Below are 27197 nucleotides of genomic sequence, written 5' to 3'. Positions count from 1 at the left end.
ATTATACTTAAGATATATGATAAAAAAAAATGACAAACTGTAAAGAGAGGCAAAGGGAAGCTGATACTATCGTGATCTTTTCAGTAGAGGGAGGCTACGCAGGTTCATTTTTTGTCAATTACAAACATGCTGGAGGAAGGAACCTCAGTTGAGAAAATGCCTTCATCAGGTTGGGATGTGCACAAGCCTGTAGGGTATTTTCTCAACTAGTGATTGATGTGGGAGGGCCCGTCACATTGTAAATGGAGCCACCAATGACTTGGTGGTCCTGGGTGCTATCAGAAAGCAACTGAGCAAGCCATGAATAGCAAGCCAGTAAGCAGCACTTCTCCATGGCCTCTGCATCAGCACCTACCTCCAGGTTCCTTCCTGTAATTTCTGCCCTACTTCTTAGATAATGGACTACAAGCTGTAAGATGAATTAAAGCATTTCCTCAAATTGCTTTTGGACATTGTATTTTTTTTTCACAGCAAAAGAATCCCTAACTAAAACAGAGGCACACAGAGAGGAACCTTTAAGTCCTTTTTTTACCATTTAATTAACTTCATAATATTTTATATTTGACTTGGAAACTTTAATTGACAGTAACCAAATGTTGAAGGGATTCAGTATGATGGTTTGACATGTACTGACATAGACACATAATTGTAACCACATACAGGGTGTGGGGTGATAACATTCTGCTAATTATAATCTGACATAGTTTTTGGTAGTGAGCACACACAAAATTTACTCAGAAAATTGGAAACAAATATTAATTATATTAATTATCCTGAACTGTGGTAACCATGTTGTAAAGTAGTTCTTAGAAACCCTTCTTGATTAACATGCACCCTGTGTTCATCAGCATCCTTGCACTCCTACCCTGATGCTAAGCAGTTCTTTAACAAAGCATCAATGCTACCTGCTTTACTTTATCGTTAGCATTCACTATTGGTATTTAAATTCAATATTAATTTTGCTAAGCATTTTATGGAGGCATTTTTTTTTTGTCATGTCTCCAGACTAGGTTCTAATGGGTTGTATTTTCATTGACATTTGACTCATAAATTCCTCTGGGGTTTTGGTTCCACATCTGTGAGGTGAATTAAACTTTATTTTTAAGCCTCAGATACCCTTAGCCTCTTACATTTCGTAATACTCTGAAATAAACACATAGCTTAGACAGATGACAGTGGGCTCCATTTGGATTAATTCCTGTTTAGATAATAGATTTGGATGGAATCCCAGAAATAATTCCTCAAATCCACGATTTTGACATAACTATCTTTTTATATGTTGCAGCTTTATGAAGAGTGAAGCCATATTTTAAGACTCTTGTCTTCATTTAATACTGTACTAATAAGGAAATTTTTCTTTGTGTATTATTTACTACTAAATCCAGTGGTAAAAAAAAGTTCCTTTGCTTATGTGCTTTTCAAGGTTAGGATCATGACTGAGGTTAGCATGTTAAATCTCCAAATCATATATTCTGTGACTTCAAGGCCTCTCCATGATTATAGGCCCTCTGGACTGGCAGTGTAGATTACTGTCAGGAAATCTGATTACTAGAAAAGGATCTCTAATTTATATAGTCATACTACACCCCCCAAAGAAAAGAAAAAATGGCGAAAGCAATTTCTAACTCATTTGGGGAAGAAAATGGTAGGGAAGACTTCAGTTGAAAATTTGTCCTTTATTACTCATCTAAAATCTTTCTTTCATAAGCTAATGTAAACATGTAAACATGTATTTACTCAACTTTTTTATATAACAATGCCTAATAGAGTCCATTTTTTATTAATTCAGTTTGGTCTTAGACAGTTTCTCACACACACACACACACACACACACACACACACACACACACACACACACACACACACACACACACGCACACACACACCACACACACACACACGCACACACACACACACGCACACACACACACACACACACACACGCACACACACACACACACGCACACGCACACACACACACACACTCACACGCACACACACGCACACACACTCACACGCACACGCACGCACGCGCACACACACACACACACACGCACACACACGCACGCGCGCGCGCGCACGCACACACACACACACACAAACACACACACACACACACACACCACACACGACACACACACACACACACACACACACACACACACTGGCACCATCACCACAGCCCTCTTTGATCTGCCTGTCACCTAGGCCCACCCCTTCTCCCCACAGTCCTCTCCCTCATGTTCACATCTGTCAGTTTGTGACTCACTGGATTTAACCAGGGTCATTTTTATGATGATGGATTTGGAGCTATCTGTTGGAGCTCTCCCCAAACCCATCACTAGTGAGTAAACAGTAGGTCCACAGGAGTCTCTTCCTCTTCAGGGCTGATTGTTTACAGGGCCAATATTGTGTGGGCCCAGTGCAGGAAACCATGTACTTCTTCAAAATATGGCGAGGTGTCTGTATATTATAATGTCTACTATATATTTTCCTAAAACACCTCTATAAAGTACAACATTGTGTATTTTTTTATTTATTCTTCTCTCACATATTACATCCTGACTGCAGTCCCCCTCCCCACCTCCCCCGCCTCCTCTCCTCCAAGCCAAGCCCCCCCCCCACTTACTTCTGTGTCTCTGTTCAGAAAAGGACAGGCCTCCCACGAATATCAACCAAACCTAGTATATCAAATTACAGTAATACTAGGTACTTTCCTTTGTATTAATGCTGGATGAAGCAACCCAGTATAAGGAAAAGAATCCCAAAAGCAGGCGACAGAGTCAGACACAGCCCCTGCTCCCACTGTTAGGAGTCCCACAAGAAGACCAAGCTACAAAACTGTAACATACATGCAGAGGGCTTACGTTAGACCCATGCAAGCTCCCTGGTTGTTGCCTGAGTCTCTGTGAGCCCCTATGAGACAGGTTAGTTGATTCTGTGGGTTTTCTTGTGGTGTCCTTGACACCTCTGCCTCCCACAATCCTTCCTCCCCGTCTTGTGCAGGATTCCCTGAGCTCCACCTCATGTTTGGCTGTGGGTCTCTGCATCTGTCTCCATCAGTTGCTGGATGAAGCCTCTCTGATGAAAACTGGGCTAGTCACCAACCTATGAGAATATCAGAATGTCACTAGGAATCATTTCATTGACTCTCCCCCCCTTTTTTCTTTTGCCAGTCATATTGGGTTTTATCCTATCTAAGCTATCCAGTCTCTGGGTCCTGGTCTCGATGCAGTGTCAAGGGTGGGCACCCTCTCATGGCATGGGTCTCAAGCTAGACCCATGTTTGTCCACTCCCACTATTTTTGTACCACCTTTACCCCAACACATCTTGCAGGCAGAACAAATTGTAGGGCAGTGATTTTGTGACTGGGTTGATGTTCCAGTCTGTGGTGATTTGAAAGAAAATGGTCCCCAAAAAGAAGTGGCACTATTAGGAAGTGTGGCCTTGTTGGAGTAGGTGTGGTCTTGTTGGAGGCAAAGTCTCATATATGCTCAAGCCATGCTCAGTGAGACAGACCACTTCCTGTTACCTGTGCAAGATGTAGAACTCACAGCTGCCTCTCCAACACCATGTTTGCCTGCATGCCACCATGTCCTATCACGATGATAATGGACTAAACCTCTGAACTGTAAGCTACCCAGTTAAGTGTTTTCCTGTATAAGAGTTGCGGTGGTCATGGGTCTCTTCCCAGCAATGGAAACCCTAACTGAGACACAGTCTGTCCACTGGAACTCTTACCTGGTTACAAGTGACCAGTTCAGGCTCTGTATCCCTATAGCTAGGCGTCTTAGCTAGGGTCACTCTTGTAGATTCCTGGGAGTTTCCATTGCACTGTTTCTAGTGTGTCCCTGAGGTACACCATCCCTCCCATCCACCCACAGTTTATATTTATTTCCCCTTCTTAGGAAGATTCATGCATCCCTGCTCACCTTGAGCCCTCATTGTTGCCTAGCTTCTCTGGGTCTGTGGATTGTAGTATGGTTATCCTTTACTTTGCAGCTCATATCTACTTACAAATGAGTACATACCATGTTTGTCTTTATGGGCCTGGGTTACCTCACTCAGGAAGATTTGTTTCTAGTTTCATCCATTTGCCTGCAAATTTCACAGATGTCATTTTTTTTTAATGGAGTAATACTCCACTGTATAAATGTGCCACATTTTCATTATCCATTTTTTGGTTGAGAGACATCATCTAGGTTGTTTCCAGGTTCTGGCTATTAGGAATAAAGCTGCTATGAATATAGTTGAGCAAGTGTCCTTGTGGTATGGTGGAACATCCTTTGGGTATATGCCCAAGAGTGGTATAGCTAGGTCATGAGGTAGATCGAGTCCCATTTTTCTGAGAAACCTCAATATTGATTTCCAAAGTGGCTGTGTAAGTTTGTACTCCCACCAGCAATAGCGGAATGTTTCCTTTGCTCCACATCCTCTCCAGCATTAGTTGTCACTTGTGTTTTTGATATTAGCCATTCTGATAGATATAAGATGGAATCTCAGAGTCATTTTAATTTTCATTTCCCCGATGGCTAAGGGTGTTGAATGCTTCCTGGCCATTTGAGATTCACCTGTTGAGAATTCTCTCTGCTTTTTAATTGGATTATTTGGTGTGTTGATGTCTAATTTTTTAAGTTTCTTATATATTTTGTAAATTAGTCTTCTGTCAGATGTGGGCTTGGTGAAGATCTTTTCCCATTCTGTAGGCTAGAGATTTGTCTTATTGATGGTGTCCTTTGCCTCATAGAAACTTTTCAGTTTCATGAGGTCCCATTTATTAATTGCCAATCTCAGTGCCTGTGCTATTGATGTTCTATTCAGGAAGTTGTCTGCTGTGTCAATTCATTCAATGGTAGTTCCCATTTTCTTTTCTACCAGGTTCAGTCTGTCTGGAGTTATGTTGAAGTCTTTGATCTGCTTGGACTTGAGTTTTATGTAGGGTGATAAATATGAATTGTTTTGCATTCTTCTACATGCTGACATCCAGTTATACCAGCACCATTTGTTGAAAATGCTTTTGCTGTGGGATGTCTTTCTGTATGCTGTGAATATGTGTTGCTCTGATTGGTTGATAAATAAAACTGTTTGGCTTATGGCAAGGCAGCTTAGAGGCAGGCTGTAGAGAGACAGGAAGAAAAAAGGCAGAGGCAGAGGAGACACAAGCCCACTGTCCAGGGCACAGAATGTAATTGCACACAGGTAAAGCCATGGAATATGTAGTGACATAGATTAACAGAAATGGGCTGAGTTTAAATGAGCTAGTCAGTAATAAGTCTGAGCTAATGGCCAAGCAGTTATAATTAATATAAGCCTCTGTGTGTTTATTTGGGACCACTTAGAATGTGAGTAGGAAAGATTCATACTGACCACAGCCCCGGGAGGGATACAGGAAAACTTCCAACTACATGCTTGCTTTTTTCATTGTATAATTTTAGCTTTTTGTTGTTGTTGTTGTTGAAAATCAGGTATCCATAGGTGTGTTGATTTCTGTCTGGGTCTTTGATATGATTCCATTGATCCACATGTTTATTTCTATGCCAGTATCATGTGGTTTTTATTACTTATAGCTCTGTAGTAGAACTTGAAAACAGGGATGGTGATATCTCCAGAAGTTCCTTTATTATACAGGATTGTTTCAGCCATGCTGAGTTTTTTGTTTTTCCATATGAAGGTGAGTATTTTTCTTTCAAGGTGTATAAAGAATTGTGTTGGAATTTTGATGGGGATTGCAATGAATCTGTAGATTGCTTTTAATAAGATGGCCATTTTTACTATGTTAATCCTAGAGATCCATGAGGATGAGAGATCTTTCCATCTTTTGATATCTTCTCCAATTTCTTTCTTCAAAGACTTGAAGTTCTTGTCATATAGGTCTTTCACTTGCTTGGTTAGAATTACACCAAGGTATTTATGTTATTTGTGACTGTTGTGAACAGTGTTGTCTCCCTGATTTCTTTCTCAGCCCATTTATCATCTGTAACTGTTTATTGGCTATAGGAGTTCCCTGGTAGAATTTTTAGGGTCACTTCTATATACTATCATATCTTCTGCAAATAATGATTTTTTGACTTCTTCCTCTCTAATTTATACCCCTTGAGCTCCCTCAATTGTCTCATTGCTCTAGCTAAAACTACTACATTGAATAGACATGGAAAGTGTGGACAGCCTTGTCTGGTTCCTGATTTTAGTGGAATTGCTTTAAGTTTCTCTTCATTACATTTAATGTTGGCTATCAGCTTCCTGTATATTGCCTTTATGATGTTTTCTTGTGTCCTGTAAGTTTAGGTATAGTGTGTATTCATTTTCATTGCATTCTGGAAAGTCTTTTATTTCTGTTTTGACCCATTTTTCATTCAGTAGAAAGTTGTTCAGTTTCCATGAGTTGGTACATTTTCTGTTGTTTCTATTGAAATCCAGCTTAGTCAGTGTTGGTCTGATAGGATGCAGGGAGTTATTTCAGTTTTCTTGTATCTGTTGAGCCTTGCTTTGTGATGACCAAATACATGGTCAGTTTTGGAGAAGGTTCTATGAACTTCTGAGAAGAAGGTATATTCTTTTGTGTTTGGGTGAAATATCTGTTAGGTCCATTTGGTTTTGCTCCAGTATTTTCCAGTTTAGTTTTTTTGGATTTTTTTTTTTAATGACCTGTCTGTTGAAGTCTTCCCCTAAGGTGTCTTGAAAGAAAATGGCCCCCAAAGTAAGTGGCACTATTAGAAGGTGTGGCTTTGTTGGAGTGGGTATGGCCTTGTCGGAGGTAGTTTATCTCTGTGGAGGTGGGCTTTGGGTCTCATATATGCTCAAGTCTTGCCCAGTGAGATAGTTCACTTCCTGTCACCTGCTGATCAAGATGTGGGGCGCTCAGCTCCAGCACCATGTGATGATATGATGATGATAATGGATTAAAACCAATACTGTAAGTCACCACCTCAGTTAGATGTTTTTCTTTATAAGAGTTGACTTGGTCATGGTGTCTCTTCACAGCAATAGAAACTCGAATTATGACACCCACTATCAATAAAGGTCAATATGTGATTTAAGCTGTAGTAGTGTTTCATTTACAAAAGTGGCTGCCCTTGTGTTTGGGGCATCGATATTAAGAATTGACATGTCATCTTGGTAGATTTATTTTTCTTAATCTATTATGATCTCCCTAAGATTGAAAGCACAGCTGATTAAAATGTTTGCCTAGAGTTTCTTACACAGAATGTTGCCCGGGGTCAGTTCTAAGTGAGTCAGAGAAAAATTTATCTGTAACATTTTCTTGTATATATGGTGAGTTCAGATCTAAAATATCCATAAACCAATATGCTAACTACCATTAAGGATAAACGGCAATTCTTAAATTGGTAAGAAAGATTACTATTTCATTAAAGAAAACTTCAGTGTCATCTAAGAGGAAACAAAGTTACAGATAATGTTCACTTAATACATAAATAATTGCATTAAGCGAGAAAAAAAATCCTGTGACCATTCAAGTCCAATAAAATAGTGATTCCAGGGGCTGGAGAGATGGCTCAGAGGTTAAGAGCACTGACTGCTCTTCCAGAGGTCCTGAGTTCAGTTCTTTTCAGTCCCTCTCTTCTTAGCAGTTTTGGGTCTGTGCCATATAAAATTTCTTCTTTTGTTTGACTTTTTTTGAGTTATAGACTCTTTAATGATATGGATTATGTATGGTTTATGTTTTAAGTACTTCTGTATCCTAATATCTAAAATATATATATATATATATATATATATATATATATATATATATAACATGTCTTCAGTAGAAATGAAGAAACTAAAAGCTGTCGAGTAACTAGAATAGGCATGAGAATATAATGACAATTTTATAACGTAACGAGTCTGTGAAGTTGAATATAATAGAACTCTTCAAAACTTGTACTGGTATAGTAGTATAAATTTGAAGTCACTTGTTCTGTAATGTGTTGAAAGGAATAATAGAAAGGCTGTGAGATTCTTAGCTTTTCATATTTTGTGACATGATCTTTTCCCCAGACTTGGTAAGCTGTCTGATAAAAGGGATGGGTCAGAAGCCAAATAACTTCCTTTTATGTTAACTAGAGATTTGGGGAGGTTTTTAAAAGCTTTTAACCTACACAATAAATTGTCATAACTCTCCATGTTTCCTTATTGACCTTTGTCATGCCAGCTATTCCTGGTAGTGATTTGCAGCTCAGAACAGCACATACATTACTAGCACTGAAGGGTCTGTACTCTTGCAGCCTTAGGTGACACAGGACATGTGTGTGAGTGCATGAGAGACAGTAACTGTGCCAAGCATGTATTCGGCAGTGTTAAAAAGAATAAAACAGCAAATGAGGCAAAGGGAGATACTGACTTGGGTGCAGAAGAATTTGCAGGAGCAAATAGCATATCAGGACAAAAGATACATTTTCAGTATCTTTTGCTGGATGACTTCAAGTAGCACTCAAAATGTACTCTCAGTCTTCCTCCATCAGAGTCTCAGAGAGTCTGTGAAATAGGCAACTTATTGAATCTTACATTCAAAATTACTAATTCAGATGCCTCCCTCTTTTAAAGCCCATTTCTAATGAAGTATCTTTAGCAAGTGAGACTTGTGCTTTTAGAGACAATCACCTGAGTCTCCTCTCCATTCCACTATTCTACAGTGTAATGTGAATGTTCTCTGTATGCTAGGTAGTGTTCTGGGTGGAATTTCTCAGAAAGCAAAGTAGAGATGAACCTCTTTCATTCTTAAAGGGGAGGAGAGACGCAGCAAAATTACTAAATATGTAGAACTCTAAAAGTTGTAAGTACTGTGGAAAAATGAACAGAGAAGGACAAGACAGGGAAAATGGTACTAGCAGAAGTGAAGGTGGTAGGTATGTACACAAATGTTTACATACACACCCATGTGTGCATCATTGAAAATGGTGTGGTCTGACCATACCTCCCAGGCATGTAATACTTAAGCAATGCTCTCTCTGTGGGGTAACCAAAGGCAGAAATACAAAAGATTGAGGGTATTGGTATAATCCAGCTGAGAACTGATAGAAATGGGTAATGGACAATGGAATTTATAATGAGACCTGGCCAGATGATACATCTGTTTTCATGAGGAGACCAGCAGTTATTCCAGAAGACTTAATATTAAATATTGTAGAAAGCTCATCATATGCTGAGTCCAGAAACTGGACAGGACAGCTCATTTAACTGAGCTATGGAGACTAGCTATGGGAGACTGTGGCTAAAAATTTCATATAAAAATTATGTTTCAGAAATGCTAAGTTCAATATGCTTATTAGATATAATGTAAGTAAGGTGTTGAGTAGGCAAACAGATAAACAAGGCACATGAGAAAATTGGACTGGAGATTTAGAATTAGAGTTCATCACCAAATAGCAGTGTTTTTATAGGCATCGGATTGGCAACCAAGTGGGTTGAGCAGAGGTCTAAGCAAAGTAGCAAAGAGGCAGGGGAGAGCAGGTGAGCAGTGAGGTAGGCGGAAATAGGCAGAGAACTTGATTTCATAGGCAAGTAAAGAATTCCAAGGGGAGCCAAACTGGCAGGTGTTCGTGATGTTAATAAAGAGTTGAGTACTGGGGCTGGACCCACAGAAAGGCTTTGCTACTCTCTCTGGTGGTGCAGATGGTGAATAGAGGCCTGATGGGAGACGACATGGAGTCAAGCCTGCTAACTCTGCATTATCTGTAAGGAGCAACCCAGGTGGACACGGGAAGTGAGGAGGATCAGGAGACACATAACAACTCCTCTCCTGGATTTGCTTTCTTTCTCTGCTAGATCTCTTTTCTCCTTTTGGTGAAATTAGCAAGCAAAATCATCAGCCTAGAGGAAATGGGGAAACGTCTGGACATTGCAGCAGAAAGAAGATACAAAAACAAAAAAGTAGATAGGGAAAACAAATATATCAGGGAAAAATAAGATAGCTTGGCAATATTCTGACCCTGTTTGGAGATTGTGTGTAGCCTAAGTGGCCATGAGGTTATTTGTTCTTCACATAGCCTCAGACTAGCCCCTGAGCACATCCCTGACCTTACTGCAGCATCCTTGTTTACTCATACTTATTTACATATATGCCGGCCTGCAGTCCACCTCCCCATCAGACTTCCTCACTGTCTTCAGTCTTGACTTAGATATCCTACCCTGACGGCCCCGCTTCTAACATTCACACTCTTGTCCTCTCCAGCCTCCTCCAGTCTGTTACTCTCAGTGCCCACCACCTGTGACACTGTAGGCAACTCACTGTGTCTTGTATCCTGTTGGCTCCTACTGCTGTGAGACAGCTAAACATTACAAGGGTTCTACTTTTGCCTCATTCATTGATTACTGCATGACAGACATCTGGGAAAATTCAAGGGCCGTAGTAACAACACTTAGATAGTTCTTAAATGAATGGATAAGTTAACACAGAGTTTGACAAACTAAACTCTAGAGACCATCGAATTGCTTGTCAACTGGCATGTGCACTTTGGGGGAAGTTTGGTTGTCCTGTAACTGCTCTTTTGTGTTATTAGTCCTGATAGTAAGTTGCAGGTTCTTTATTTTCTTCAAGTGTTGGCCACTCATGCCATAGTAATCAACTGAAGAATTCTGGAGCAGTGCCGTGACTTCATTACCCAAGCTTTGCAATATCATAAGCTTAAGAGTTCTTCCTGTTTTTCCACATTTTAGATTTTCTTTGCTTTGGGAAACTAAGGCTTATATGGAAAGATGACTATTAGAGATTAATTAAATAATTAGTATTCTTAAAATTTGTTTAAAATTATTTTACGTTTGTGAGTGTTTTGCCTACACATATGTATATACACCCCGTGTTGGTGCAGCTTATATTATATAGACACTAAATTACCACTTTCTGTTTAGCAGCTATCTCTAAATATCTGCTAATTTAATTTAACTTATTGTAACCTGTCATTGTCATTAACCTGTCAAGGTTTACTAAGCATTGGTAAGAAGAAATACTTAAACTATACTACTCATTAACAGTTCAGTCCAAAGCCTTATATGGAAACATGACTATTAGAGATTAATTAAATAATGAGTTTTCTTAAAATTTATTTAAATTTATTTTATGTGTTTTGCTTGCACATATGTATATATACCATGTATGTGCCTATTGCCCATCAAGTTCAGAAGAGGTCGAAAGATCCCCTGGAACTAGAAATGCATTTCTCTGTGAACCACCATGTGGGTGTTGGAAACCCAGGTCCTCTGCAAGGGTCCTCTGCAGTGGTTAAGTGAACTAACCATTGAGCCATCTCTTTAGCCCCAAGATTTTAGTATATATTTTTCTCTCTTTTTTCCTTTTATTGAAAATAGATTCTTTTAACACAGAGGTTATCCTGATTATAGTTTCTCCTCACAGATCCTCTCCACCTCCCCTCCCATCCCGATCCACTCACTCCCTTTCTGTCTCTCATTAAAATATAACAGGCTTCTAAGCAATAATAATAAATACAAAAAAAGTAAAATATTGTCAAGTCAAAGGAAACTCTACTTCTCCACATTCTGGCACCCATTTCCTTCTCTCAGAGGAGCTGTCAAGGCTATCTGTGGTGCCTGTGAACACACCAAAGCACATGCTAGCCTCAGGTTTTCTCAGTATCACAAGCTCCTGTGCCTCTTCTTAGTTCATCTCACCTGACTCCTACCCTAAACGTCTCTAGCTCATGGGCTTCCCTTCTCCCAGTTCCCTTACAACCCTGGTATTTTGGCTATGCTCACTGCCTTTTTGTCTTCTTCCCTTGGTCCCCTCTCTCTTATCCCTTTCTCTATTTTGCAGCCCCCCCCCCCCCCCGTGTCAACCTCTCTTGCTCCCCCCTCCCTCCACTCTCTCTTTCCTCTCATGGCCCAGTCCAGTCTGGGGGCCATGTTCAGTTTACTATTTTCTCTCTGCTCTGGACTCTTCCCAGTGTCTCTGGCTGTACTCATATTTACAGTAAAAAGCCTTCCTCTCAATTGTACCTTGGAGTGGTTATGTCCTCAGTTTATAAAAATATAACAACATAAAACAAAAACTCTCACATCGAAGTTGGACAACACAAACCAAAAGAAGGAAAAGATTCCAAGAGAAGGAACAAGAAGCAGAGACCCACTCATTTGCACGTTCAGGAATCCCAGTAAAAACATTAAACTGGAAGTCATAATGCATATGCAAAGGACCTGGTGCAGACCCATGCAGACACTGTGCATGTTGCGTCAGCCAACGTGAGTTCATGTGAGCTTTGATCATGTTAACTTAGTAGGCCTTGTTTCCTTTGTTCTCCATCCCCTGTGGCTCTTATACTCCTCTACTTCCTCTTCTGTGGAGTTCTCTGAGCTGTGAGGAAAGGTATTTGATAGAGACATCCCATTTAGGGCTGAGTGTTCCAAGGTTCTCACTCACTGCATATTGTTTGACTGTGGTTCTCTGTATTTGTTTCCATCTGCTGCAGCAGGAAGCTTCTCTGATGATGGCTGAGCAAGGCACTGATCTATGAGTATAGCAGAATGTTAATGGAAGTCATTTTATTGCTTTTTTTTTGTTAGGATCAGTAGTAATTGGTTTACCCTAGGTCCTTGGTCTATCGAGTCTCAGGTTCTTTGTCACCCAAGCAGTGTTGGGTATAGAACCAGTCTTGCAGAGTGAGTCGTAAGTCAGATCAGATACTGGTTAGTTACTGCTAACTTTGTGCCAGCATTACACCAGCATATCAGTCATTGTTGATCCAAGAGTCTGTGCTGCAAGATGCAGATATCTGTAGTAGGAATTCAGCTGACAATTGCAAAAGCTATTACCTGCGAGAGTCAAGAACTTAGGGAGTCTTGGTGATACTGGCTTTTGAATATATTAGCTGTGCCCTGCAGTGAATTTCTTGTGTGCTATTGTAGCTTTCCCATTTGATTCTTTTCCCAAGAACTTCTAACAGTGTGGTTGATCATTCACTGGGCACAGTTTCTCCTATACACTTTCGGGTATTTGGATAACATCCCCAGGCTTTTGCTCCTCCTTTTTAGCATTATACTCAGAAGTCTACCTTTCTGTAATTATTTCCATTAGCAAGTATCTGGCCAGGGCCATCTCTGGATAAAAGCATTATTGGAGATACTTCTCAAATATCCAAGGACAGACTGCAGATAGATAAGTATTGAGACCATCTGCTTGTTTCCTGAAATAAGGTAAATATTTATACTGAGACAACCTCCAAGGCCAGGAGGATGTTAAGTACAAAGCTTTGTTTCTCATGCAAATTAAGCTTAAACCCTCCTTTCTTCCATAGCCCAGGTGGTATCCCTAGTTCTAAAAGATTCCCCTTGTAACAATTAACTCAGAACAAAAGGGCTTTTATATACCAGGTGCATCAAGCTGTGACACAGGCTACCTAGCTACCTAGTACACTTCCCAGACCCTGTCAGAAAACAGCACAATCAAGATAAGCTGAGACAGATATGGCACCAAAAGAAAAAAAAGGGAAGTTTTATTTTACTCATGACTTATAGACTTCTAACATTTTACCTAACCACTTCTAAGAATATAGTTGGAGCACATAAATTCCCTTTTTAGATCTCTTAACCAATTTTAGCCCTTAGTTGACCCCACCTCCTTTAATCACTTCCCTTTTGGGTTGTAAATGAAGCTAAGAATCACTGTTCTTTGTGTGGATCTTATCACATCTCTTTATGACCCTGAAAACCTCACATTGCATTGTCAAACTATTACTGCATATATAGATACACACACACACACACACACACACACACACACACACACACACACACACACATTGGTACCCCCACAGCACTGGTAGAATAAAGTGATTGGACTAAAGAGCATGGTGTGCTTAGATTCATTCCACATCCCTCAGATTAATTCTTCGCTGCTGGTAGCATCTCTTCTGGAACTCTGGGAGAATTCCCCTCAGGTACCTGGGGAGAACTCAATAAGTTTGTGGCTGGGGGAATGTTTACATTTCTCTTCACAAAACCAACTTTTACTTATTTACTAAGGACTTTAGATACATTTGAAACACTATTTTTCTCTATCTCCCAAGGCCTTAGTTTTGCTAGATTAGTCATCTTGGTATTTGAGAAGTACCTGTAAAGGGGTTTTAGCAGAAGATAAAAGTTTGAAGTTTTCTTCCAGGGCAAACGAATTTGGATGTATAGATCTGTTTGCTTTGGGGCTTTAGTGTCTGTGGCCTGGATTCAGAATCAGGATGGCCACATGAGCACCAAAGAACACCACTTTTGCCTCCTCCTTGACCTGTTGTCTTAGTCACTGTTCTGTTCTGTGAAGAGACACCGTGACCACAGCAACTCTTATTAAAGAAAACATTTAACTGGGGCTGGCTTACAGGTCCAGATGTTTAGTCCATTATTGTCGTGGCGAGGAGCATGGCAGCATGTAGACAGGCACTGGAGCAGTAGCTGAGAGCTACATCCTCATCTGTAGGCACAGAAAGAGAGAGACAGAGACAGAGAGAGAGAGAGAGAGAGAGAGAGAGAGAGAGAGAGAGAGAGAGAGAGTGAGTGAGTGCCTGGCATGGGCTTTTGAACTCAGAGCCCACCCCAGGCAACACACTTTCTCCAACTAGGCCACTAGTAATCTTTCTAATCCTATCAAAGAGTTCCAGACCCTGCTGACTAAGCATTCAACTGTATAAGCCTGTGGATGCCATTCTTACTCAGACCACCATACTTGATAAATAACTGCACCAGTAACTGTTATCCCTAGCACAAAGATTTTTTTTATGATTTTTCTCCCAAATCAAATGCTATATTTTAATATTAAAATCACAAAATATAATTATTGACAGCCTTATAATTTTGATAGATGGATTGCAATATTGCAATTAAATATTTCTGTACTGTGTAGACACGAGATGCAATGGAATGTTGATAATGACTTGTTTTTGGATTTTTTGATTTGTTCTGGAAATCCCCCAAGTGGGAAGTTCAGTAGCATGCATGTTTCTCCAGAGCTGCTCAGCTTGACAGCTCACCTTCATTGCGAGTGTAGTCTGGGGATCTGACCAGAACAATACTTAGAGAAAAAAAAATGTTTGGGAAAAAGTTTGCCAGGGTGTCTAATTTCTAAAATGTATTACATTTTCAACTAATTGTGTATTATATTTTGAAACTCAATTTATTTCTGAATTATTTTATTTTTTTTAGATTATAATATAATTCCATCATTTTCCCTTTCTTTCCCTCCCTCCAAACCTTCCCCAATACTCACCTTGTTCTTTTACAAGTTTATGACCTCTTTTTTTTCATGCTGGATTTTCATGAATTATACAACATGCTGAAGTGACTTTAAAGCAGTGCTTTTTTTAAACCAGTTTCCTATAAAACAATTGTGCAAAGATTTAAAAAGTGTAGACAGATTTTAAGGATATCAGCATCAAAGGAAGGCCAGGACACTCTGCTGCTGCTTAAGACTATTTATCTCATATCCTGCCTCACTATCTCGTGACATGCCATGAGAGTTAACAAAATCTAGTTCTTGTTGTTACTGTAGATTTAGAATAGCAAATGTTATTCATGGTCTCCCTTGTCCTGAGAACTGTGTAGTGCTTCTCTCAGCTTGTAAGCATGGGTGGGTGTGCCTGTTGGTGTGTATGCAGTCCAGAGGTTGACTTTGGATATTGTTCCTCAAAAAACCAACTTCCTTTGATCATGTTGTTGTTGTTGTCGTCTCGTCGTCGTCATTAGTGGTGGTGATGTTGTGTGTGCACTTGTGGGTGCAGGTTTTTGTTTTCTTTTTCTCTTTGTTTTTTTGAGACAGGGTTTCTTTGTGTATCCTTGGCTGTCCTAGAACTCACTCTGTAGACCAGGCTGGTCTCAAACTCAGAGAGATTCACCTGCCTCTGCCTCGGGAGTGCTGGCATGTGGATTTTTAAAAACACTTCTCTCACCAAGCTGTCTCCTTAGCCCATGTCAATTTAGAGTGTCATCTTAAAACAAACTTTCTGATTGTATTACAAGTATACTCACTCCTTATTTCATGCTGTGTCTGTCACTACTGTTGACAGTGTTACTTGTCATTCATTACTTACAGTAAAAAATAAACCAAAATAAACCAAAAGCAGTTCTTTCAAAACTGTCTTCCAGTTATCTGAAAATACTTATTTGCTAAATGATATAGTCAGTGTAACTCAAACAATGGATTATGGACTCATCTTTTCAACAGAAATCAGTTTTTTTTCTTTTCTTTAAGTTCATAATTGTAGGTGGTAGTACCTAAAACTGTTCCTACTTTTGCATACTGTGAACGTGCAGAGATAGCAGTGGGGAGACCATGAGCCACATCAAGTCAGGAAGAAGGAAGAGCTGCTATTGAAATACACATTAATAAAGGAGTTCTGGCAGCTCTCACGTTCAGCACTCCTCTCTGTTAATACTACTTTCCATCCACACCTACTGTCAATACCTGTACATCGGGATTTGTAATATGCGTGTGTGTGTGTGTGTGTGTGTGTGTGTGTGTGTGTGTGTGTGTGAAAGCATCCACTCTCTCTGTGTACTTTGAGAAGTGTCCTGTACATCTTGATCTGTAATGTGTGTGTGTGTGTGTGTGTGTGTGTGTGTGTGTGAAGCATCATCTCTCTGTGTACTTTGGAGTGTTGTACATCTTGATCTGTAATGTGTGTGTGTGTTGTGTGTGTGTGTGTGTGTGTGTGTATGAACATCCACTCTCTCTGTGTACTTTGAGAAGTGTCCTGTACATCGAGATCTGTAGTGTGTGTGTGTGTGTGTGTGTGTGAGAACATCCACTCTCTCTGTGTACTTTGATAAGTGTCCGATTGTTACTGGCAGGATGTTTGCAGAGTCAGTGATAGCACACGACATTTTAGCAAGTGATTAATTTCTGTGGTGCCTCAACTCACTAGTTTAGTTATATAAACTAGTTACTTATGCTCAGAAGTTCACAATCCCTAGATAGTTTTGGGAGTCTCTTTTCTGACTCAAACTATTCCACTCATTTAATCAAATAAATGGATTCTGTCCCATAAACAAAAAGGCAAACCTTTTAAAAAGTCTTACACTTTTAATCTTTTAGAACAAATTAAGTCCTTTAAAAGGATGCCTTAGTTTCTCCTTGCCAGTAATGTATTGCGTTAAATTTATCATTTTCCTTTAACCCTATACTTTAAAGGATGATTCCTAGTCCATGGAATTAGATCACTTTAATTTGATTTATATTGTGTTAAAACATGTGCAAGTGAAATTTTAAATGTGTCTATAACTGTCTTATTTTCAAATTAATCACTTATTGTATACAGTGAAGACACCAACATCATCTTACTGACTTTGATCCCAAGATAAAGCATTGATTCTGAATATAGATGTAATTATTTAGCTTTAAGTCCAAGTGAAAATGTATAACCTTTAACACTTTTGAATATTTTTATCCCTTTAGCTGCATTCCATTTAAACTGTGTGTCTGGGTCCATTTGCGTAGCTCAGTAGCAGAACGAGACACCTTGTGTTTCCAACTAGCAGCAACCTTCGGCAATAATTATAACTGTATGCCAAGCATTTTTGCAATACCCGGGTATTGAAGATGCATACATGGGCAACACAATAGCCTGTTTCTCAAGAAACTCACAGTTGATTAAGATTGGAAACACACTGCTAATAGGGATAAAAACTTTATTACATAGCATTTTTCCTGAGTATTATGTTAATTAGCTCTCTCAAAACTTAGTAAGGTTTAATTTTTGGAAAAACAGACTTGGTAAGAAGTAGCCAAAGATTATAAAGCTGGTTATGCAGCAGAATTCCGATGCTGGCTTTTACATGCCTGCTCTGTACATCTACACCACAGGAAACCTTCTGCATGCTATACTTACAATGCATAAAATGGGTAATCTTTGGTCTCTGTTTTCACGGGATTAGAAGATGTTAAGAATAACCCAAGATGTACAAAAGCCAAGACTGCCATTTTAGGCTGTGTCTGTTAAGACCTGTCATCACACACTTCTGATAAAAAAAGATTGTATGATAATAAAGAAAATGACCACACTTCATTTTGAACATCATGTATTAATTTATTTGCTGTTGTTCCTTAATTTTCTCTGTAAAAGGTTTTTTTGAAAGTTGTATATTATAACTGGGAAAAGCTACAGTATTATTGTGAAGTGTTACCTGAAGAATACTGTATTGCTCTGTGCAACTCCTCTCAATGAATTTCCTGTTTTACCTCTACAAATAGAATAATTGTATACTCTGTGAGATTTTTTTTTTTTTAAGACAGGCTACTTAATTTTAATTCCATTAAAATTTAAATTTCTCTGGGCGATGGTGGTGGTGGTGGTGGTGGTGGTGGTGCATGCCTTTAATCCCAGCACTCAAGAGGCAGAGTCAGGTAGATCTCTGTGAGTTCAAGACCGGACTGGTCTACAAATTGAGATCCAGGACAGCCAGGGCTACACAGAGAAACCCTATCTGAAAAAAACAAAACAAACAAACAAATTTAAATTTCTAGAATTAAAATCATATTGAAGCTTAACTTCAGAATGAATATTAAAACCCAGTGTTATCATTTACATCTTTAAAAAAGCATCTAAAATATTTCATGATATACCCTTGCATGAAAGATACAGGGGAGCCTTAGAGACCCTTCACTGCCTTATTAGCACAACAAACTATAAATAAACAAGCAGAATTAAACAAATGGCAGCAATGCATATGTATTTAATTATGTTACTGATATTCTCCCACACTGGTCATATGTAAACATCTGCAGTATTTTTCGATACTGTCAATACTTGAAGGGCTCCATATCCTTACTGCCTTCACTTGAACAGATGTGCACTGTCCAGGGAAACTGCATCTTGAAAAGGATATTCAGGGGCCTGTGGAGGTTCTACGCACTTCTTACTCCAGTTTCCTCTTCAAGAACACTGAGAACTATTATTTAAAGGGACCTTGAACAAGCCATAGCAATATGTGTTTTCCTTGATATTTAAACTAATAATCCTAAGTCTGATCCTTCAACCAACAATTACATGTCATGTCATGAAAATTGTATTATTTTACTGTTGAATGCTTGGAATTTCTTGGTACTCAGTTATCTTTAAGGGCATTGTAGATGTAACCAACCATCTTATTAAATAAGAAACACAGAACCAATGTAAAAGAGAAAGACAAGAGGTCAGAGCTCAGAGCTAAAATCTCACCCTTCCTCCTGCGGTGGTCCTAGCTTCCAGAAAGAGAGCTATTTCCCTGTGTATAAGTCGGTTCATAGTCATTCTGCCTTCTCATTGGTTGTAAACCCAAACACGTGACTGCCTCGTCACTGTCTGTATGTACAGCCCCTCGGGTCTTAAAGGCATATGTCTCCAATGCTGGCTGTATCCCTGAACACACAGAGATCTATGGGATTAAAGGCATGTGCCACCACCGCCACACTCTGTCTATGGCTCTAATAGCTCTGACCCCCGGGCAACTTTATTTATTAACATGCAATCAAAATCACATTTCAGTACAATTAGAATACCACCACAGGGCATCATAGTTTAGGCAAGGAATATTTTTTGGTGAACATTGATGTTATCAGGGTGATATTGGGGGATACTGACTGACTGCAAGCTCCTATCTACTGCTGAACTTGATCATTAGTACAGTGAGAGTCTGTACTAAGCACATGTGGCTGAACTGATAAATGGCTGGTCACCAAAGGTCTACTCTTTGCACTGTTTGAGAGTGTTCTCTCTTTGTGTGTGTGTGTGTGTGTGTGTGTGTGTGTGTGTGTGTGTGTGTGTAGCACATATATACATATTTCTGTGGCAAAATGTGCTGTATTTTTATGAGTAACATTTTAAAATATATATGTTTGAGATTGTAATATAATTACATTCCTCCCTTCCCTTTTCTCCTTCCAAATCCTCCTATATACCCATACCCACTCTCCCTCAAATTCATGGCCTCTTTTTTCACTGTTACTGCATGCGCATATGTATGTGTATATGTGTATATATATATATATTAATAAATATAATAGGCTCAGTCCTTATAATGTTACTTGTATGAATGTGTCTTAGTTAGGGTTTCTATTGCTGTGAAGAGACACCATGACCACAGCAGCTTTTATAAAGGAAAACATCTCATTGTGACTAGCTTACAGTTTCAGAGGTTTAGTCTGTTACCATCCTGGTGGCTTGCAGGCAGGAATAGTGCTGATGAGGTAACTGAGAGTTCTACATCTTGATTCACAGGCAACAGGATGTGAACTGTGTCCCACACTGAGTATAGCTTGAGCATGAGACCTCAAAGCCCACCCCCACAGTGACATACCTCCTCCAACAAGGCCATGCCTACTGCAACAAGGCTACACCTCCCAATAGTGCCACTCTCTATAGGCCAAGCATTCAAACTCAGGAGGCTATGGGGGAGGGCATACCTATTCCAACCACCACCACAGAATGTTTACAGGGTTGACCTTTTGGCACTGAACAAACAATTGGTGTGCTCATCCCTCGAGAAGACCACCTTTCCTACTCCCAGCTTTACTCAGGTGCCTATAGTTCTTTGTGTATAATTGAGACTTCTTGAGCTTTTTCCCATCTGCTATGGCATAACCATTGTTGTCATTTTTGTTGAGCTCGTGTTTGGGCAGTCATATTGGTGACACTTTATAGGTGTGGCTTCTGATATTACTACAAAACACAGTCTCACAGTAAACTCATTGATGATCTGGCTCTTAAATCTTTATGCCCCCATCTTCTGCAATATTCTGTGAGCCTTAGATGTGGGACTTGTTTTGTAGATGTATCTGTTGGGACTGGTCTCCACAACTCTTCATTTTGTTTGGTTATAGTTTCTGTAGTGGTCTCCATCTGTTGCAAAAGAGAAGTTTCCTTAATGAGGGGTGAGAACTATGCCTATCTATGGGTATAAGGACAAATGTTTGTAGATATTGTTAGAATTATGCTGGTTTAGTAAATTTGTTGTTGTAGATTCTCCTCCAATAACTGTGACTTTATGAGCACTGGTAGTTACCTAGGTTTCCAGTATTAGACATGGTTTCCCTCCTATTTAGTAGATTTTAACAGTTAGAGAGCGGTTGTTTACATGGTATGCATTCCAGTAGTGCCTCTTCATTGTGCCCTGCTGGTTGTTGATATGGTTCATAGGCATCATAGCTGGGCAGGACTGTTGGTTGCCTCTCTCCTTTGGAAGCTTGCATGGTGTCCTCTGACACTATTAGAGCTAGTCCTCAGGGAAGAGGCATTCAAGTCAGTTCCAGCTCAGGGGTTTCGTGGCCCTGTGTCTGAAGTGCTTGATGTCTTCAGCAGTAGGGACTTACCTTCCACCTTTGGGGGCCACGAAAGACAATTTTTTTTAATTTAAATTTTTTTTTCATTTTACATACCAACCCCAGTTCCCTCTCCCTCTCCTTCCATCCTCCCCACCCCCATCCGCTCCTCAGAGGGGGTAAGGCCTCTCTTGGGGGGTCAACAAAGTCTAGCATACCAAGTTGAGGCAGGACTAAGCCCCTCCCCCCTGCATCAAGACTGAGCAAGGTATCTAATAGGCTGTATGTTTTGGGAGTCTCTTGCACAGCCCTGGCCAACAACTCAAAAGATGCTTCTCGTGACTGCTATTATGGTTTTTGTTATGTGGTCTTTGACTCTTGGAGGGAACACTGTCAGCCAAAATGAGAAAAGTTCATTAAAACTATATATGTGTATCTATACTCACAATTACATGTATATGGTTTTCTTTTAAGTAAATTGTTAATAGTATGATTCCTGTGGCTGTTGTAGACATCCTTATTTTTATTTTATCCATTCCCCCATTTTTCTGTAATATAAGTAATTTTTATGGTTATAAAACCTATGAAAAAATTAACACTTGAAACTTTTACATTTCAGTTTATTGATGGTCGACTGGCAAAGCTTAATGCAGGAAGGGGTTTCTCCGATATATTCGAAGAAGAGATCACTGCGGGGGGCTTCTCTGGAGGTGAGGACAATTTTGAATGTAGTTATCCATTTTCTAGACAACATCTGATTTTTATGCCTGTTCTTGAGTATGAGTATCCATTTTCTAGACAGTGTCTGATTTTGTGCCTGTTTTTGAGTATGAGTATTCATTTTCTAGACATCTGATTTTTGTGCCTGGCTCTGATACCTGTATTTTTATAAACAATCATTTTCTCCTAAACACACAATGTCTTATATACAATTTCCATCTTATATGAGCTGTGCTATGGGTTTATTTTCATGATCAAGGCAGGAAGGTAAATCTCATAATTTGGTAGTTATTTGGCTCCAATAACCTTAGTATTATTGAAAATAAACAACAGAATTACACTTAATTTATATTCTTTACCCTTTCCCACCAAAGAGTGGTTTCTTCTAGAAAGTGGTGAGTGATGGCTGTGATTGAGTCTGAATTTGGAACTGAGACTCTGGTTAAAGTAGTGTACTGCAGGGTGGTGCAGCAGAAAGTGCTGGATTTCCTCACGCATACTTCCTGTTTCAGGGAGTGTTATGTGGGAATCTTTACAATTTTTGCAGACTACTGTAGGATTAGCAAAGTTTTAGCTTTACCATTCCAAAAATAGAATGCCCTGCAAATGTAAATACCCAGGCAAAGAATGGTTTATGAGTTGACACATTGTCGGCAGATGTACTATGCAGTGCTGGCATGCAGAGAATTTTCCGTGAGTCCTCCAGTGTTTCAGTGGTGCTTTGAAGCAGGATGGCTGAGCACACTGCTCTGTATTTGTGAGACCCATGTGAACAATGTATCTTCTCTCTCTCTCTGCTGGTGTGTTATTTTGACCTTTCTGTTGGTTTGTTTCCATAGTCAGGTTTTTAGTCTATGTTTGAATAAATAGTTACTAGAATTGAGAAAATAAAAAGTAATAAGTACATATCTTCAAGTTTCACACCTTGACTTTACCCTAAAATGATACTCATTGTCAGCCATAAAGCATAGAAATAAACAGATGAAGAGAATTTGCTCATTCACAAGACAGCAGATGAGCTTGGCGGCCATAGGACTTCCCCTGGCAGAACTCCAGCACCTCACGGATTCACTGATCTGGGGAAAGTTACTTTGTCTGACTCAGCAAGAGAGCTAAATGTGGCTTCCTTCAGCACCCTCTCCACAGCTCACGGGCAGAAATTTAGCTTCAATGGAACTTTTGTGTTAAAATGAGGCTTTTTCACTTTTCAACTCAGACAAGCAAAATATTGTCAGCTTATGGACAAATTGCTTGAGGCATCTACTCAGTATTTACATAGCTGCTGTCTCATTGTCTTTATGACCCGTGGGGCTGGTAGCTTCTGTAGAATTGAAGATGACATCTTGTGACAGTAATGGGGTAGAGCTGTGATCCTTTTGTACACTTAAATTCTGTAGTAATAACTGCTTGTCCAAAAACTGAAGAAATAAAGGAGAATTAAAGACTGCCACTAGTAGATAAGGATAGCTAATTCATTTTATTTTTATTATTTCTTAACTAAGATCGGTAGTTCTTAAAAGAAGAACAAGAGGATATGATCTTGGTCAGCATCTGACTTAGTGATCTACTTAATTCTATTTAATTTATTGGTTTTTATTATAATTAAAATGATTTCCAGCTCCCATGTTCTAATCTGAGGGAGCAAATGCTTATCCAAGAGGAAAATCCATTTCCATATTTATTAATTTGAGTGAACAAGAAAGCATTTTTAAAAATTATGCCAGTCAGGTGTTATTTTTATTTGTATTTTAAATTATCTTAAAATACATAGATATTGTTCTTAGAAAAAATAATACTTGATTTATTAGGATTTGAAATAGAAAAGATAAACAATAGGAGTTAGTCATTTCTTTTAATTTGGTGTTACTTAGCAAAGACATTGTACCCCTTTATAAGGCAACTCTATTTGAACTTTTATGTTTAAATATGTTTTACGTATTTTCTATGGTACGGTTCCCTGTGGCATTCCCAGAAGCCTTCAGTGTTAGTTGCCCCTGCCCATGCTCCTCCTCTCCTGCTCTCCAGTTCACTCCCCCCACTTAACCCTTCCCACTCCATCATTTCCTTTTCCTTCTTCTTACTACCTGTGTTCTACCCCGTTCCCACACAGTGACATCCACCCATCCAGCCCTTACTGCTTTCCTGACTTGTGTTCTTTCCACAGCCCTGGGTTTTGAAACTAGACAGAGGAAGTCCCTGGATAACTTGGTCTGTCTGTTTGTTATTAAGCACTCCCAGAGGTGGTGTTTCAGAGTTGAAGAAACAATGAGCCAGGTTTTAAAATCCCTGACTCTAAGTTGTTGGTTGCTAATGGGGTTGCTAGCCCAGGGGTGTCATCCATGGGGTGGCCCTGCACTCGAGAGGTCCAGGCCACAGCCAGAGACCTTATCCTTCTCATGGCACTGCCTGCTTTGCACATGTTCCACCAGAGAATGCAGCTCAGACTACGTACAGTAGGAGAAAACATCTCATGACCTATAAGAGCTGAATATGAACGTAACTTTCTAATTTTGAGTAAGACGTTTAACTTCCTCCTGTAACTGCTATATGATTTTGCCACAACTGTTTTCTTTGTAGTTGATACATTAGCATTTTTTTTCCTAGGTTGACAATTATTCTTGAGTCTTAAGTTGTTACCATATTATCCTATTTTCCTTCCACTTTCTTGAATTCATTTTGGGGAAATAAACACCGGAGGTTATAATTGTAAATAATGTACAGCTCTAAATGACTGGTTTCCATGCGGTCGTTTGTGAAGAACGAGTAGTAGATAATGAACTGGTGAGAGTATGGTACACACTGTGATTCTAGCACGTGGGAGGTGAAGGCCCTTCTCCGTTTATAATGAATTTGAGATCAGCTTGGGTTAGATGAGACCCTGCCTCAAAAGCTTAAAAAAAAAGTAAAGATAATCTGGATGAAAGATATGATTTTTTTGCTAATTAATTAAACTTTATTTGAAAAATAAGGTGGTAGAATAACTTGAATTTTTTTCACCATTTTACAAGGGAAATGTGTATCTGAATCTATACGGTCAAGCCATACTGTTGTTTGACCCAGGATTTTCTTCTCCAAGAAAAAAGAGCAAATGCAGCAAGAGATCTTTATTATAATCTGTAATAAAAGCAAACCAAACTTGTTTTTTTTTTTTTAAGTTAGAGATTTGAAGGATAAAATTAATCCAGAACCAGACATTTTCAGTGCCCAATTTTTCTTAATGCTTCAGACATAGCAGGAAACTAATGTGATTTAATTGCTATCAATCCACGGAATCAGCCTAATGATCAAAGTTATTTATTTGGGGGTTAACTCACAAGACAGAAATAAGGGATTGTAGCAGGATCCTGGAAAGGTGAGGCAAGGTGCAAGCTGTTCTCTGGCGAGCTCTGCCCTGGTCAGTCTCAGCATCCAAAATCCACAAGGTAGAGAGAACACATCTGTGCATCCCTGGTCTTAAGGGTCCCTGGTGGCCACGCCCAAGGGGCAGGTCCTTAGCAGCTCCCTGCTGCCTCACTCAGGGTGGTGCTTCAGGGCATGGCACAGACAACCACCCACTACAGGAAACTGCTAGGCTGAGACCACAGTATCAGTTTTGAGCTGAGCCCTGCTACACCAGGCGGGCAGCTGTTCTAGCACTGGTTCCTAGCAGCAAGGCGATGGCAGTTTTTACATTTATTTATCAGTTGTGCATGTGTGTACATGTATGCATGCCCCTACATATGTATAGGTCAGAGGATAGCTTGCTTGATTCAGTGCTCACCTACTACTATGTAGGTTCTGGGGATCAAACTCGATTCATCAGTCTTAGCTATAAGCAGGCTGGTGCCTTTAACATCTCTCTTGCCCTTGGTATATTTTCTTTTTAAAACAGAGATACAACCACATAAAAAGACTGCTGTATCTTGAGGGGCTCTTTGTGCAACAGTGACTGACTAGCCATTGAGACTTTATTTATAATAATGACTTTTACCCATATAATTTTTGAGATTATTTAAGCATTGTAAAAAAAAAAATAAGAAGGTAGTTTAAAATCTAGCTGTAATAAGTCGGTTTGAAAGACTATCAGATGTGTGTTTCTAAGTCTTTTGGGGGAAGCGGTTATTTGTTTGTTGTTTGTTTATTTATTTGTATGAGTGTTTTGGCTATGTGTGTGTGTGCACCACATTCATGTTTGGTGCCTATAGAGGCCAGAAGAGGGTGCTAGATCCCTGGATCTAGAGTTATAGACAGTTGTGAGTCACCATGTGGGTACTGGGAGTTGATCCTGGATCCTCTGCAAGAACAAAGTGTTATTAACTGCTGAACCATCTCTCTAGCACCAGATATGTGTTTCTCTTTTGGCTAGTAATTTCATTTCATTGACCAAATAATTACTGGGTTTTTTTTTTTGTGTGTGTGTAAGTGAGTATGTTTATTGACAGAGTTTTGGGTGCATGTTCGTGTGTGTCTGGGGTCTGAGTGGATGAGGAAGCCAAAGGACAACCGTGTCCATTATTGTCACTCACCATGTACCTTGGTTAAGTGACTTGGGTCTCGCAGAGGAACGTGCCTGTGTGGACCACCGCAGCACTAGGATTCTGTGTGTGGACCACCACAGCACTAGGACTGTGTGTGTGGACCACGGAAGCACTAGGATTCTGTGTGTGGACCACCGCAGCACTAGGACTGTGTGTGTGGACCACCGCAGCACTAGGACCTGTGTGTGGACCACTGCAGCACTAGGACTGTGTGTGTGGACCACCGCAGCACCAGGAATCTAGGTGGGAAGCAGACTAGGACTGGTGTGTGGACCACTGCAGACTAGGACTGTGTGTGGACCACCGCAGCACTAGGACTCTAGGTGTGGTCCACCGCAGCACTAGGACTCTGTGTGTGGACCACCGCAGCACAGGATCTAGGTGTGGACCACCGCAGCACTAGGACTGTGTGTGTGGACCACCGCAGCACCAGGAATCTAGGTGTGGACCACCGCAGCACTAGGACTGTGTGTGTGGACCACCGCAGCACTAGGACTCTGTGTGGACCACCGCAGCACTAGGACTCTGTGTGTGGACCACCGCAGCACTAGGACTCTGTGTGTGGACCACCGCAGCACTAGGACTCTGTGTGTGGACCACCACACCTGGCTTTTTTGGTCTGGATCAACCTCAGGTCCTCATGTGTGCACAGCAGGTGTTTTACTCACTGAGCATCTCCCCAGCCTGAACTGTCCGAGTTTGTTGGAGGTAATTCTGTCAGGTCAGCTCTTTC

General features: G+C 40.0%; 1 protein-coding gene across 2 annotated transcripts in view; it reads left to right on the top strand.

Annotated features, from left to right (window-relative positions):
- Dennd1b (DENN domain containing 1B) overlaps window positions 1-27197 on the top strand; it is a 219589-nt gene that overhangs the window by 159065 nt on the left and 33327 nt on the right. For both annotated transcript variants that reach the window (XM_028889858.2, XM_028889857.2), the window contains one exon: window positions 21847-21937. In XM_028889858.2, the coding sequence (XP_028745691.1) occupies window positions 21847-21937 (91 nt within the window). The remainder of the gene's footprint in view (window positions 1-21846; window positions 21938-27197) is intronic.

Source organism: Peromyscus leucopus, chromosome 15 (genome assembly GCF_004664715.2).
Source record: "Peromyscus leucopus breed LL Stock chromosome 15, UCI_PerLeu_2.1, whole genome shotgun sequence".
NCBI classification, from domain to species: domain Eukaryota; kingdom Metazoa; phylum Chordata; class Mammalia; order Rodentia; family Cricetidae; genus Peromyscus; species Peromyscus leucopus.
Note: the sequence above shows the minus strand (reverse complement) of the source record. Positions and strands in the feature narration are given on the sequence as shown.